The following is a 14,376-nucleotide window of genomic DNA, read 5'->3' on the forward strand; positions in this document are numbered from 1 at the left end:
GGCAGAACATGTTCCGTGGAGTACTCTGTAGGACTAAAGTTCCTCGACTTGCATCAAGCAAATTAGGCTTTTCAGGTGTGATAGTAAACTATCACAGAGAAGCTGATTTCTTAGCCTCCAAGAGCGTAGGATGACAGAGTTGGATAGGCCCCTGTACAGCTGTACAGTTAAACCAGCAACCAAGAAAGGGGAATGGAATAATGGCCCTTGGGACAGAGGGATAAAGATAATCTGGAAGGGCCCATGGAGAGTCTGCAAAGTGTGTAATGGAAAAGTGCTACATTGAAGGGACATCCAAATTGCTCTCAACTCCAGGAAGAGTCTGAGATGTCTGCTGGATGTTAAATAACAGGGACAGTAAAGACGTAATTTTTCATGAGATTGGCCGGTTATCCCACAACATGAAACCTCCTCATGGAGCAGAGCCAAGACCAGGACAAGGACCTTGGTGAAAATCCAAGTAGCCGTGAAAAAGTCCAAAGGGGATGGAAATAAACCAGTATTATTTACCATCCAATGCAAAATTTAGATAGCGCCATTGAGGCAGAAAGATAGGAACATGTAAGTAACCTTCCCAGGTGTAAACTGAGTTCATGAAATCCCCAGAAAGGAGCTAATAACCAAGCAGGCAGTTTTCAAGCAAAACTATTAATGAACATATCCATAGGGATATCAAACAGGTTTTTGGACTTCAGAGGGTAACTGCTCAGATGCTTCTTGCATGGGGAGCTCAGCTGACCAGCATTTATTCCAAAGGATTCTGCACATGTGAATGGGGAGAAGACCCCTTTTGCAGATCTGGTGAAGAAGACCCCTTTTGCAGATTTTGCAGATCTGGTGAAGCATGTCTGCAAAGCCATTCATGCTGTAGCATAACACCGTAGGGAAAAAGTCTAACTAGGATTTTGAGCTACGTGTTTAGGCTAGACTGCAATTGTCTGGCAGTTTGTTATAGTGGCAGCCATAGGTTGCATTGCATGCCCCCCCCCCCCCCCCCCAAAAAAAAGGAAAGTTTTAAAGAGGGTCTATAATCTTTTGTCTACCAGGTCCTTAAAAACAAAATTATACACTACAGGGACTGTGGGGATCTCATTAGGACAAGAAATGAATCTCCCACAGGATCTGCCCACTTAGAAAACATTTCTTGATGGGATACTCCTAAGTGAAGCATTTTGGAGTAAAAACTTCTATGGATGAGGCAAGACCCCATACAGGACAGGCTCTAACAGCTAGTGGACCAGACTAGTCCTAGCTGGGGCAATTAAACTTAAGACTGCACCAAGATGGGGCATACAACTTTAACAAGGGTATCTATGGTATCCTTAAGTTTGGATGAAATCTCCACTACAGGCATGATATCCTGATCAGATTTCTAAGAAAAGGGGAAAAATAATCTTCAGCTACCACATTCTTTTTGTGTAACATGCACAGCTCAAGGATAAACTCAGAGTGATTCAGAAGGGTGGGTCGAAGGGGCACAGGGGTGACTCATGCTACCTATAGCCTTGATAAGGTCTGAAATTCTGCCTGGGAAAATGAACATTGTACCAGAAAATTCCTCTCTGCACATGAAAGAGAAAGCTTGGGTGGCAGACAGGCCAGATGAAAGCAGGGTATCAGACTGCGGACAACAATCAGAGTACAGGGTGCTAGGGCCTTGAGTAAATAAACTACCACCCCTGCTGGAGCTAACTGCTGAGCCTCACACACATCAAGGAAATTTTGGAGACTAAAAAGGCACCCAGAGATAGTATGTTTAAAGGTCTGCTGTTCTGTACTTACTGCTAAAGCATACGATCCTGGCTTCGCCCTCCACGATAGGTACATCCCTCCCCAGAGGCCTTAAAGGTCAGGGCTCTACTGTTGTCAGACCACCGCCTTGGATCTCTAAAGCATCCTGTGGCTGACTCGATGCATTGCACTACATGTCAAGGGGAGCGCCTATAGCAAAATCCAGTTCATGTCAGCAGCATTACAGGCTGGCCCAGCTTCTTCAATCTGGCAGGGTCCAGGTAAGGTACCCCATTCTCTGCAAAGGAGTCAACTGATCCAAAAGCTGCAGTAGGAGCCGTAATGGCTTTGGTGCAGCAGAAAGAAGAATCACCACCAGAGTTTGAAAAACTTCCTCAAGAAGGTGGTATATTTCACTTAATGAGAGGTCCATCACCTAAGGACACTAACAAAAAAAAAAAAACTGAACCTAGCTGGAATGATAGGGGATATATAGCGGGATGCCCCTGCAGCCTTTTTTTTTTTTGCTGGTGTTCACTTAGCAGTAGCTGCATGTAATAATAATGACGACAGATCTTGTGTTCTGTACTATACGACAAACTTTTTTTTGTATATTCAAGAAAATAAAAGATTCTGATTTGGTCAAAGAAAGTGTCCATCTTACTGCCAGTAAGCAGATATTTATTTTATTACAGGTACTTCAATAGCGCTGTCAATTTATGCAGCTATTCACATATATATTACACATTCACATCAGTCGCTCCCCCTCAAAGAGCTGACAGTCTAAGGACCCTAACTCACATTCATACATACACATACTAGGGCCAATTTAGACAGGAGAAAATTGACCTTCTAGCATGTCTTTGGACTTATGAAGCTTGCACCCGCTCACATTCTCTCTGAGAGAGAGGGTGTGTGAGACAGCATGAGAAAAAGAGAGGGTGTGTGAGACAGCGTGAGAAAGAGAGAGGGTGTGTGAGACAGGGAGAAAGAGAGAGGGTGTGAGAGAGGGAGAACGAGAGAGGGTGTGAGGGAGAGAGAACGAGATGGGGTGTGAGAGAGAGAGAACGAGATGGGGTGTGAGAGAGAGAGAACGAGAGAGGGTGTGAGAGAGAGAAGGAGAGAGGGCGTGAGAGAGAGAACGAGAGAGGGCGTGAGAGAGAGAACGAGAGAGGGCGTGAGAGAGAGAGAGTGTGCATGTCAGTGTGAGAGAGGTGGTGTGTGTGAGTCTTCATGCCACCAACATTTAGGATTTATAGGGCCTCTATGCCACCAATTTTATTATCAATTATTCTTAGGCACAGGGGCAAGTTTGAATATCTTCAAGTTGCTATGCCAATGAGTATCCGACACCTTGTAAAAGTTACAGCTTAGGACTTTGATAAATTACAGCTCCCCAGAACTCCTTTAGACTATAAACATATGCATCCTTATGTTGACTAATTTACTGTATATCCACTGCAATAACTAAATTACAGGTCTGACAGCACAAACTCACATGTGTTACAGGGATACATGTTTGCAAAGGGAACAAAAAATAAGTCTATGTACTTTGTACAGTGCTGTAGAAGAAGCCAATCCTACATGGCACTTTTCTGAATTCCAAAACTCAACACCACTAAGATGGTTCTTGAGTTAAAAGGAGACAGTTACAAACACCACATTAGCATAAATGGAAGTCAATTTCAAAAGATATTTTGTGGAGATCGTATATTATATTTTTGGCAAAATTGTTTTCATACCTTAGAAAAAGGTCCCGCAAACCTCCACAAACCGTTAAATCCAAAACCTAGAATTGCAAACACAGAAAATCAGCACAAAAATAAGTAAATTACTATAGGTTTAATTTTTGTAGCATACTACTGCTTAGTGTTTCTGCACATTCCCGCATTTTTGACAGTCCATTAATTTCAGTACGTTGGATTATATTTTATTTCAATAGGGTAGATTGTGTGTAATGTGCAAAAATCGTGCTGCAAGATACTGCAGTACCATGCATTTTGGTGGCTATGAATGCGCACACACTTGCGATGCATGGGGATGCCGTTAAGAATTAAGGGCATCTGTGCATGTCCGCAGATGGAAGCCCATTCCTATGTGGAGTGGGTAGGCTTTTTGGATGCTAATAAAGTGCAACTTACTCTGTAAATAAGAAGGTTGGTACTGTGGAGGAGATTCTTCATGGTACACCACACTCTGTACAATACCATGTATTGGGTTCAAGAGATTTGGATCTTGACACAGCGATAAAAGGGTGTTGATCTTAGAGTCCAACAAATTGTGTCTGAAAAGAAAAGATATTCACATTATGTAAAAAATAAAAAAAATGTCCTTGAAAGAATACAATCCCCATTAATAGGCTCTGAGGGGCGGAGTGAAACATTGGGGCATGGCCTGGCTGGAGTACAGGCTGAGGTTGCCACTCTTACATCGATCCTATGGACTACACAGATGTGCAGCTATAGGGATCCTTTCCTTTTGTAAAAGAACATAAGAAATAAACCAGCACACAACAATGCAAAAAAGCCACCTGCAGTGTAATCTGGTGTTTCAAGTCTGTGCAGGACCCCTTTCTCAATGTCAAAGTTGCCATGAAAAGGGGTTGCCCTTTGGAACTCTTTGTATTTCACAATTTCCAAAATTACTCCTCTTGCATTACCTGATGTATCCGGTTAGTGAAAAGGTGAAAGAACTATGCCACCAGCTTCAGTGACAGGTAAGTAATTGGAAAAGCCCCACCTACCCTTATAAGGGTAGTTGTACAAAAGCATTGCACTCAGAAGCAAGACAAATGCAAAATGCTTTCAAATACATGAGACTAAATTTGAGATGCATGTACTGTGTATTTATAGAGCATTCCCACTGTTTATACTGTTTGAATACACCCTTCAAACACTTCCAAGTTGCAAGCCTACTTTATCCTCTTTGCTCCTGAAACCTTGAATTCTGGGGTCTGACACTACACAAGAGGTGTTTAAAGGAAAAAAATTGTGTGAAAAGTGTACAGTGGGAAAAATTATTTTTTGATCCCTTGCAGATTTTGCAAGTTTGCCCACTTGCAAAAAATTAAAAAGTCTATCATTTTTACCATAGGTGTATTTTAAAGGATAGAGACAGAATAGAGAAGACCTGAACAAATTAATGGGGTGGGCGACTACATGGCAAATGAGGTTCAATGTAGAAAAATGTAAAATAATGCATTTGGGTGGCAAAAATATGAATGCAATCTATACACTGGGGGGAGAACCTCTGGGGGAATCTAGGATGGAAAAGGACCTGGGGGTCCTAGTAGATGATAGGCTCAGCAATGGCATGCAATGCCAAGCTGCTGCTAATAAGGCAAACAGAATATTGGCATGTATTAAAAGGGGGATCAACTCCAGAGATAAAACGATAATTCTCCCGCTCTACAAGACTCTGGTCCGGCCGCACCTGGAGTATGCTGTCCAGTTCTGGGCACTAGTCCTCAGGAAGGATGTACTGGAAATGGAGCGAGTACAAAGAAGGGCAACAAAGCTAATAAAGGGTCTGGAGGATCTTAGTTATGAGGAAAGGTTGCGAGAGTTGAACTTATTCTCTCTGGAGAAGAGACGCTTGAGAGGGGATATGATTTCAATTTACAAATACTGTACTGGTGACCCCACAATAGGGATAAAACTTTTTCGCAGAAGAGAGTTTAATAAGACTCGGGGCCACTCATTACAATTAGAAGAAAAGAGGTTTAACCTTAAACTACGTAGAGGGTTCTTTACTGTAAGAGCGGTAAGGATGTGGAATTCCCTTCCACAGGCGGTGGTCTCAGCGGGGAGCATTGATAGCTTCAAGAAACTATTAGATAATCACCTGAATGACCTCAACATACAGGGATATGTAAGGTAATACTGACACCTAATCACACACATAGGTTGGACTTGATGGACGTGTGTCTTTTTTCAACCTCACCTACTATATGTAACTATGTAAGAATTACAAATCAAACCCCCCCCCCCCAAAAAAAAACACAGGATACAAATTTTATAAATTGAGTTGCAGTTCAGTGAGTAAAATAAGTTTTTGATCCCCAAGCAAAACATGACTTAGTACTTGGTGGAGAAACCCTTGCTGGCAATCACAGAGATAAGACGTTTCTTGTAGATGGTTACCAGGTTTGCACACATGTCAGGGGGGATTGTGGTCCACTCTTCTTTACAGATCTTCTCTAAATCCTTAATGTTTCTTGGCTGTTTGGCAACTGAAAGATCCAGCTCCCGCCATAACTTTTCTATAGGATAAAAGGTCTGGAGACTGGTTAGGCCACTCCATGACTTTCTAGAGCCACTCTTTTGTTGCCTTGGCGGTATTGTTTTGGGTAATTGTCATGCTGGGAGACCCATCCACAACTTTTCTTCGGTGTTCTGGCTGAGGAAAGAAGGTTCTCATCCAAGATCTTACAATACATGGCCCTGTCCATTGGCCCCTCAATGCAACAAAGTTAGCGTGTACCTTTAGCGGAGAAATAGACCCAAAGCATAATGTTTCCACCTTCATGCTCGACTGTGGGGATGGTGTTCTTAGGGTCATAGTCAGCATTTTTCTTCCTCTAAACACAGCGAGTCGAGTTAATGCCAAAGAGCTCAATTTTGGTCTCATCTGATACAGCACTTTCTCCCAATTCTTCTCTGAATCATTTAGCTGTTCATTGGCAAACTTCAGAAGGGTCTGTACATGTGCCTTCTTGAGGAGGGGGGCCTTGTGGGCGCTGCAAGATTTCAATCCATGGCGGCTAACTTTGTTACCAATGGTTTGTTTGGTGATTGTGGTCCCAACGGCCTTGAGATCACTCAAAAGCTCCTACCGTGTAGTTCTGGGCTGATCCCTCATTCTTCTCATAATCATCCTTAACCCAAGAGGTGAAATCTTGCATAAGGCTCCAGACTGAGGGCGATTGATGGTTATTTTGTATTTCTTCCACTGGCGAATAATCGCTACAACAGTTGTCTCCTTCTCACCAAGCTTCTTGTCGATGGCCTTGTAGCCCATTCCAACCTTGTGCAGGTCTACAATCTTGTCCTGGAAGCCCTTTGGTCTTGCCCATGATTGTAAGGTTTGAATGGAAGAAATAGATTCTGTGGACAGGTGTCTTTTCTGTGTCAATCTTTTTTTTTTTATACAAATGAGTTGTCGTTAGGAGCACCTTCTTAACCACTTGGCGACCGGCTCCTGTACATATACATTGGCACTTTGAAGATGGATATCTCGGTAATGGCAGCAGCTGCTGCCACAAGCGAGGTATCCATCTCTTCAGGAGCCAGGCGTATTTACGATAACGGTGGTCTCTGCAGTGGATTCGCCGCAAGATCACTGTTGGCGGCGGGAGAGGGCCCCCCTCCCGCCACTCTCCTGCGCCCTCCGCTGCTTACCGGAGCCGTCGGCAGCGGCAGAGGCGATCGGGTCCTTGTCGTGGCTGGGTATGGAGACGAGTGAGGCTAAGATGGCCCACCCGTCTCCATACCATAGCAGGGCGGAAGCGACGTCATAATGCCACTTCCGCCCATACGTCTTAAAGGCACATTTTTTCAAATGACAATTTTTTCAAATGACAATTTTTTTTTATTTTTTTATTGCATTTCAGTCCAAATATGAGATCTGAGGACTTTTTGACCCCAGATCTCATATTTAAGAGGACCTGTCATGCTTTTTTCTATTACAAGGGATGTTTACATTCCTTGTAATAGGAATAGAAGTGACCCATTTTTTTTTAAAAAACTGTGAAAAAATAAATAAAATCAAGTAAAATAAATAAGAAAAAAAAAATTTTTTTAAAAGCGCCCTGTCCCGACGAGCTCGTGTGCAGAAGCGAACGCATACGTGAGTAGCGCCCACATAAGAAAACGGTGGTCAAACCAGACATGTGAGGTATCGCCGCGATAGTTAGAGTGAAAGCAATAATTCTAGCCCTAGACCTCCTCTGTAACTAAAAACATCCTGTAGAATGTTTTAAACGTCGCCTATGGAGATTTTTGAGGGTAAAAGTTTGACACCATTCCACGAGCGGGCGCAATTTTGAAGCATGACATGTTGGGTATCAATTTACTTGCCGTAACATTAGCTTTCACAATTTAAAAAAAAAATGGGCTAACTTTACTGTTGTCTTATTTTTTTAATTCAAAAGTGAAAAGTGAAAAGACCACTACGCAAATACGGTGTGAAAAAAAGTATTGCAATGACCGCCATTTTATTCTCTAGGGTGTTAGAAAAAAAACAATATATAATGTTTGGGGGTTCTAAGTAATTTTCTAGCAAAAAAAACTGTTTTAAACTTGTAAACACCAAAATCTCAAAATGAGGCAGGTCCTTAAGTGGTTAATTGATAGGACTAATTTGTGTACCACATGAGCACATACTGTAGCCAGCCTGTGGGAGCCAGAATTATTGTAGGTTGGTAGGGGATCAAATATTTATTTTACTCACTGAACTACAGCTCAATTTATAACATTTGTATCATGTGTATCACGTGTTTCTTCTAGATTTTTTGGTTGATATTGTGTCCATCATTTAAAATACACCTATGACAGAAAATACAGACCCTTCAATTCTTTGTAAGTGGGCAAACTTACAAAATCTGCAGGGGATCAAATAATTATTTTCCAGACTGTATAATGTGGATTACAGTAATGAAAGTAAATTATATTAAACCAGAATCAACCCTTTTCATCTCACTCAAAAGTATTAGTCAAAATTTTCTTTTTTTCTTTTTTGGACAATACTAGTATTAGAAAAAAATGTTATTTAGTGCTACATAAACAAAAAATGTGCTTAAAAACAAATCAAAAATGAAATAGTAAAAAGGTACATACACCACCGGAAATACTTTAGGGAAGACCACGCTGGCTTCAGCTAAATATTCATAAAGAATACGTTGATCAAACTCATCTGTAGTGTATTTTACAAGTGTAGCCTGAAAAACAAAGAAAGTGATGTAAAAACTTATTTCATACCAAAAGCCTGCATTTAAAGCAGAATCATTCTATAGCAGTATTACGGGGGGGGGGGGGGGTAAAATACAATATCGCACCTGCAATTTTTGTTATGTTAAAGAGCCTCAACATCTTTTGGAATTAGGGAAAAATTATTTTGTCCCCTGTGGTTTTTCTACTTATTTGATAATCTCTGGCAGTTAATGAGCCACAGTGCAGTTAAGATCAAAGATTCAGTTTAGTGCAGTAAAATCAGCAAAAGATGAATGTGTTTGGCTGTGACAAGATTACTGCAATATATCCTGTTTTAGTGAAGAAGAATGCAACTTCAGGCATGTGTAATGAAATAAATAGTGGTTGTTTCATTTTAAGAACTACTAAGTGACAAATGTATTTGGACATTGCAGGTTTATCAACGTATCTAAGAGAAACACCATTTACATACTATGCAAAGCAGGACACCAGGCAAATATATAAAAACCTTAAGGCATTCTACACATTTCAGCACTATTGGCTGTATACCACTAAGGAAGCAGAACCACTTTAATGATTTAGCTATGGCCCAATACATAAAGCTATTTTGTTTTGATTTATGATGTAGCAGTGATACATGTATTGCTAAAAGTGCAGAAACTGTTCACCTAGAATTGTTCACTTGTATGTCATTTTGTGAAGTAAATGTGAATTGAATATGGTGAAAATAGTAAATATGGTGAAGCAGTGTTCACTTTCAATATACACAGAGCTTATTCTGGGAGTAGCACAATCATTAGAGGGCTGGGGTGGGCGTTACAGGACCCAAAAGTGACATCACCTGCATGAGAACGCCAGTGGGCAAGTCCGTGACAGCCGGGTTGCTAATGAGGAAATTTGGATGATGCAGAGGTAGTTCTGACAGGAAGTAAAGAAACTTCAGCAGAAGATTAACAGCGAAGAGGCATCAGAGGAGAAGCACTTGCACAAAGGGGGCATCCCTGACTGATTAATTTGGTAAAATGTGGGGCTGGAGTTCTGATTCAGATAGTGGTTATAGCGATCACACGAGCAGGCATCCTTCTGAGAGCTTGTCCTGGTGGCAATGCATAAGCTGCAACAATGAATAGCATTTGCTCATTCTAGCAACATTTGTCACTCTATGGCAGACTTTTATCATACTAGTGAGGAAGAGCTATATTAGTGTAAAATATGTGAATTTAATTATATCAAGGTCATTTTATTTATACATGCTAAAAAGTTTTTTGCAAACTTCATGAAAACAGCTATAATAAAATAATGCCTTAGAACATCAAACACCATGTGTACCGATTGAAGTTTAAATTAAGGTCTCATTCAGCACCCTAACTGATGCGTTTTGCATTGTAACACTTTATCTTCAGGACCGAGTCGCTGATATTGCGCCTGTAATACATTATCGACTGTTCAATTGTCCCATCTGCTATATATACACGATGTAATAAATCTACACCACAACGTGTTTTAAAGTGGCTGTAAACCCTCACATATACCCAGCGAAGTAAACAGCCTCAGATGAAACAAATCCTCCTACATAGGTTTTAATTGTTTATCTGCAGACTTTACACCCCTTCAAAAAGGCAGAACCTGTTAATCTTTCTTCATCTGTTAGGAGCACAGAGGAGAGGGTGGAGAGACTGCAGTTACAGTGTATGAGAGCTGACTGAAGGAAAGGAACCCCCCCCCCCTTTCACACAGCAGAAGAACTGAATTCTGAGTAGACAAGCTCCTTTCTGCCTCCAAAATGTAAAGTCATCCGAAACTTGAGACAGGGATACCCCATGGCTGGTGAAGTGCTAGTCTGATGTAATTCCTGGGAACATACAAAGAAATCCTCCTATAACATAATGTTTCTGAACAGAAAAACCTAAAAAAATAAATGAAGGTGGCCATTCAGGTCCTTGTTGAGTTGCATCTGGAGATATATTTTTGTGGTAGATATGCACTTATGGTTTTGCAGGGGGTATATTTAACATTGAACATGTTTATTGAGGTTTTACAAGAAAGAACGGCACAAACAGCAGTCACTTGGAGCACAGTAAACATTGACATAGATCAGAGTGCTTTATATGACACTCAGCATATTTGTTATGACAGGTAATGTCACTGTTAACTTGAAATGGAGAGAGAGAGAGAGAGAGGGAGAGCGAGAGGAGGGGGGGGAGAGAGAGAGAGCGCGAGAGGAGGGGGGGGGGGGAGAGAGCGCGAGAGGAGGGGGGGAGAGAGCGCGCGAGAGGAAGGGGGGGGAGAGAGATCGCGAGAGGAGGGGGGGGGAGAGAGATCGCGAGAGGAGGGGGGGGAGAGAGATCGCGAGAGGAGGGGGGGAGAGAGATCGCGAGAGGAGGGGGGGGAGAGAGATCGCGAGAGGAGGGGGGGGGAGAGAGCGCGAAAGGAGGGGGGGGGAGAGAGCGCGAGAGGAGGGGGGGAGAGAGAGAGCGCGAGAGGAGGGGGAGAGAGAGAGCGCGAGAGGAGGGGGGGAGAGAGAGCGCGAGAGGAGGGGGGAGAGAGAGAGAGCGCGAGAGGAGGGGGGAGAGAGAGAGAGCGCGAGAGGAGGGGGGAGAGAGAGCGCGAGAGGAGAGGGGGGAGAGAGAGAGCGCGAGAGGAGGGGGGGAGAGAGCGCGCGAGAGGAGGGGGGGGAGGGAGATCGCGAGAGGAGGGGGGGGAGAGAGATCGCGAGAGGAGGGGGGAGAGAGATCGCGAGAGGAGGGGGGGGAGAGAGATCGCGAGAGGAGGGGGGGGGAGAGAGATCGCGAGAGGAGGGGGGGGGGGAGAGAGCGCGAAAGGAGGGGGGGGGGAGAGAGCGCGAGAGGAGGGGGGGAGAGAGAGAGCGCGAGAGGAGGGGGAGAGAGAGCGCGAGAGGAGGGGGGGAGAGAGAGCGCGAGAGGAGGGGGGGAGAGAGAGAGCGCGAGAGGAGGGGGGAGAGAGAGAGAGCGCGAGAGGAGGGGGGAGAGAGAGAGAGCGCGAGAGGAGGGGGGAGAGAGAGAGAGCGCGAGAGGAGGGGGGAGAGAGAGAGAGCGCGAGAGGAGGGGGGAGAGAGAGAGAGCGCGAGAGGAGAGGGGGGAGAGAGAGCGCGAGAGGAGGGGGGAGAGAGAGAGAGCGCGAGAGGAGGGGGGAGAGAGAGAGAGCGCGAGAGGAGGGGGGAGAGAGCGCGAGAGGAGGAGGGAGAGAGCGCGAGAGGAGGAGGGAGAGAGCGCGAGAGGAGGGGGGAGAGAGAGCGAGAGGAGGGGGGAGAGAGAGCGAGAGGAGGGGGGAGAGAGAGCGAGAGGAGGGGGGAGAGAGAGCGAGAGGAGGGGGGAGAGAGAGCGAGAGGAGGGGGGGAGAGCGCGAGAGGAGGGGGGGAGAGAGCGCGAGAGGAGGGGGGAGAGAGAGCGAGAGGAGGGGGGAGAGAGAGCGAGAGGAGGGGGGAGAGAGAGCGAGAGGAGGGGGGGAGAGCGCGAGAGGAGGGGGGGAGAGCGCGAGAGGAGGGGGGGAGAGAGCGCGAGAGGAGGGGGGGAGAGAGCGCGAGGAGGGGGGGAGAGAGCGCGAGGAGGGGGGGAGAGAGCGCGAGGAGGGGGGAGAGAGCGCGAGGAGGGGGGAGAGAGAGAGAGCGCGAGAGGAGGGGGGGAGAGAGAGAGCGCGAGAGGAGGGGGGGAGAGAGAGAGCGCGAGAGGAGGGGGGGAGAGAGAGAGCGCGAGAGGAGGGGGGGAGAGAGCGCGAGAGGAGGAGGGAGAGAGCGCGAGAGGAGGAGGGAGAGAGCGCGAGAGGAGGAGGGAGAGAGCGCAAGAGGAGGGGGGAGAGAGAGCGCGAGAGGAGGGGGGAGAGAGCGCGAGAGGAGGGGGGAGAGAGAGCGAGAGGAGGGGGGAGAGAGAGCGAGAGGAGGGGGGAGAGAGAGCGAGAGGAGGGGGGAGAGAGAGCGAGAGGAGGGGGGGAGAGAGAGCGAGAGGAGGGGGGAGAGAGAGCGAGAGGAGGGAGGAGAGAGAGCGAGAGGAGGGGGGAGAGAGAGCGAGAGGAGGGGGGAGAGAGAGCGAGAGGAGGGGGGAGAGAGCGAGAGGAGGGGGGAGAGCGCGAGAGGAGGGGGGAGAGAGAGAGTGCAAGAGAAGGGGGGGAGAGAGAGAGAGCAGGGGGGGAGAGAGCGCGAGGAGGGGGGAGAGAGCGCGAGGAGGGGGGAGAGAGCGCGAGGAGGGGGGAGAGAGAGCGCGAGGAGGGGGGAGAGAGAGCGCGAGGAGGGGGGAGAGAGAGCGCGAGGAGGGGGGAGAGAGAGCGCGAGGAGGGGGGAGAGAGAGCGCGAGGAGGGGGGAGAGAGAGCGCGAGGAGGGGGGAGAGAGAGCGAGGAGGGGGGAGAGAGAGCGAGAGGAGGGGGGGAGAGCGCAAGAGAAGGGGGGAGAGAGAGAGAGAGCGCAAGAGAAGGGGGGGAGAGAGAGAGAGGAGGGGGGAGAGAGCGCGAGGAGGGGGGAGAGAGCGCGAGGAGGGGGGAGAGAGCGCGAGGAGGGGGGAGAGAGCGCGAGAGGAGGGGGGAGAGAGCGCGAGAGGAGGGGGGAGAGAGCGCGAGAGGAGGGGGGAGAGAGCGCGAGAGGAGGGGGGGAGAGAGAGAGAGCGCGAGAGGAGGGGGGGAGAGAGAGAGAGCGCGAGAGGAGGGGGGGAGAGAGAGAGAGGAGGGGGGAGAGAGCGCGAGGAGGGGGGAGAGAGCGCGAGGAGGGGGGAGAGAGCGAGAGGAGGGGGGAGAGAGCGCGAGAGGAGGGGGGAGAGAGCGCGAGAGGAGGGGGGAGAGAGCGCGAGAGGAGGGGGGAGAGAGAGAGCGCGAGAGGAGGGGGGAGAGAGAGAGCGCGAGAGGAGGGGGGGAGAGAGAGAGCGCGAGAGGAGGGGGGGAGAGAGAGAGAGCGCGAGAGGAGGGGGGGAGAGAGAGAGAGCGCGAGAGGAGGGGGGGAGAGAGAGAGAGCGCGAGAGGAGGGGGGGAGAGAGAGAGAGCGCGAGAGGAGGGGGGGGAGAGAGAGGAGAGAGAGAGAGAGAGGGGGGAGAGAGAGAGAGAGGAGGGGTGGAGAGAGAGAGCGAGAGGAGGGGGGAGAGAGAGCGCGAGAGGAGGGGGGAGAGAGAGCGCGAGAGGAGGGGGGAGAGAGAGCGCGAGAGGAGGGGGGAGAGAGAGCGCGAGAGGAGGGGGGAGAGAGAGCGCGAGAGGAGGGGGGAGAGAGAGCGCGAGAGGAGGGGGGGAGCGAGAGGAGGGGAGGGGGGAGAGGGGAGAGGAGGGGGGAGAGGAGGGGGGGAGCGAGAGGAGGGGGGGAGCGAGAGGAAGGGGGAGAGCAAGAGGAAGGGGGAGAGCAAGAGGAAGGGGGAGAGCAAGAGGGAGAGCGAGGGGAGAGCGAGAGGAAGGAAGGGGGAGAGCAAGAGGGAGGGGGAGAGCGAGAGGGAGAGGGAGGGGGAGTGCGAGAGCGAGGGGGAGGAGGAGAGCGAGAGGGAGGGGGAGAGTGAGAGGGAGGGGGAGAGGGAGGGGGAGAGCGAGAGGGAGGGGGAGAGCGAGAGGGAGGGGGAGAGCGAGAGGGAGAGGGAGGGGGAGAGGGAGGGGGAGAGGGAGAGCGAGAGGGAGGGGGAGAGCGAGAGGGAGGGGGAGAGCGAGAGGGAGGGGGAGAGCGAGAGGGAGGGGGAGAGCGAGAGGGAGGGGGAGAGGGAGAAGGGAGAGGAGGGGGAGAAGAGAGCAGCGGATGAC

The 14,376-nt window shown here is 48.3% G+C and overlaps 1 protein-coding gene across 2 annotated transcripts in view; it reads right to left on the reverse strand.

Moving 5' to 3' along the window:
* NF1 (neurofibromin 1) overlaps window positions 1-14,376 on the reverse strand; it is a 496,399-nt gene that overhangs the window by 39,063 nt on the left and 442,960 nt on the right. For both annotated transcript variants that reach the window (XM_073615002.1, XM_073615001.1), the window contains 3 exons: window positions 8,568-8,668; window positions 3,873-4,015; window positions 3,474-3,520 (listed from right to left, as the gene is read on the reverse strand). In XM_073615002.1, coding sequence (XP_073471103.1) covers window positions 3,474-3,520; window positions 3,873-4,015; window positions 8,568-8,668 — 291 coding nt within the window. The remainder of the gene's footprint in view (window positions 1-3,473; window positions 3,521-3,872; window positions 4,016-8,567; window positions 8,669-14,376) is intronic.

The sequence above is a fragment of the Aquarana catesbeiana genome, linkage group LG02 (genome assembly GCF_042186555.1).
Source record: "Aquarana catesbeiana isolate 2022-GZ linkage group LG02, ASM4218655v1, whole genome shotgun sequence".
Classification (NCBI taxonomy): domain Eukaryota; kingdom Metazoa; phylum Chordata; class Amphibia; order Anura; family Ranidae; genus Aquarana; species Aquarana catesbeiana.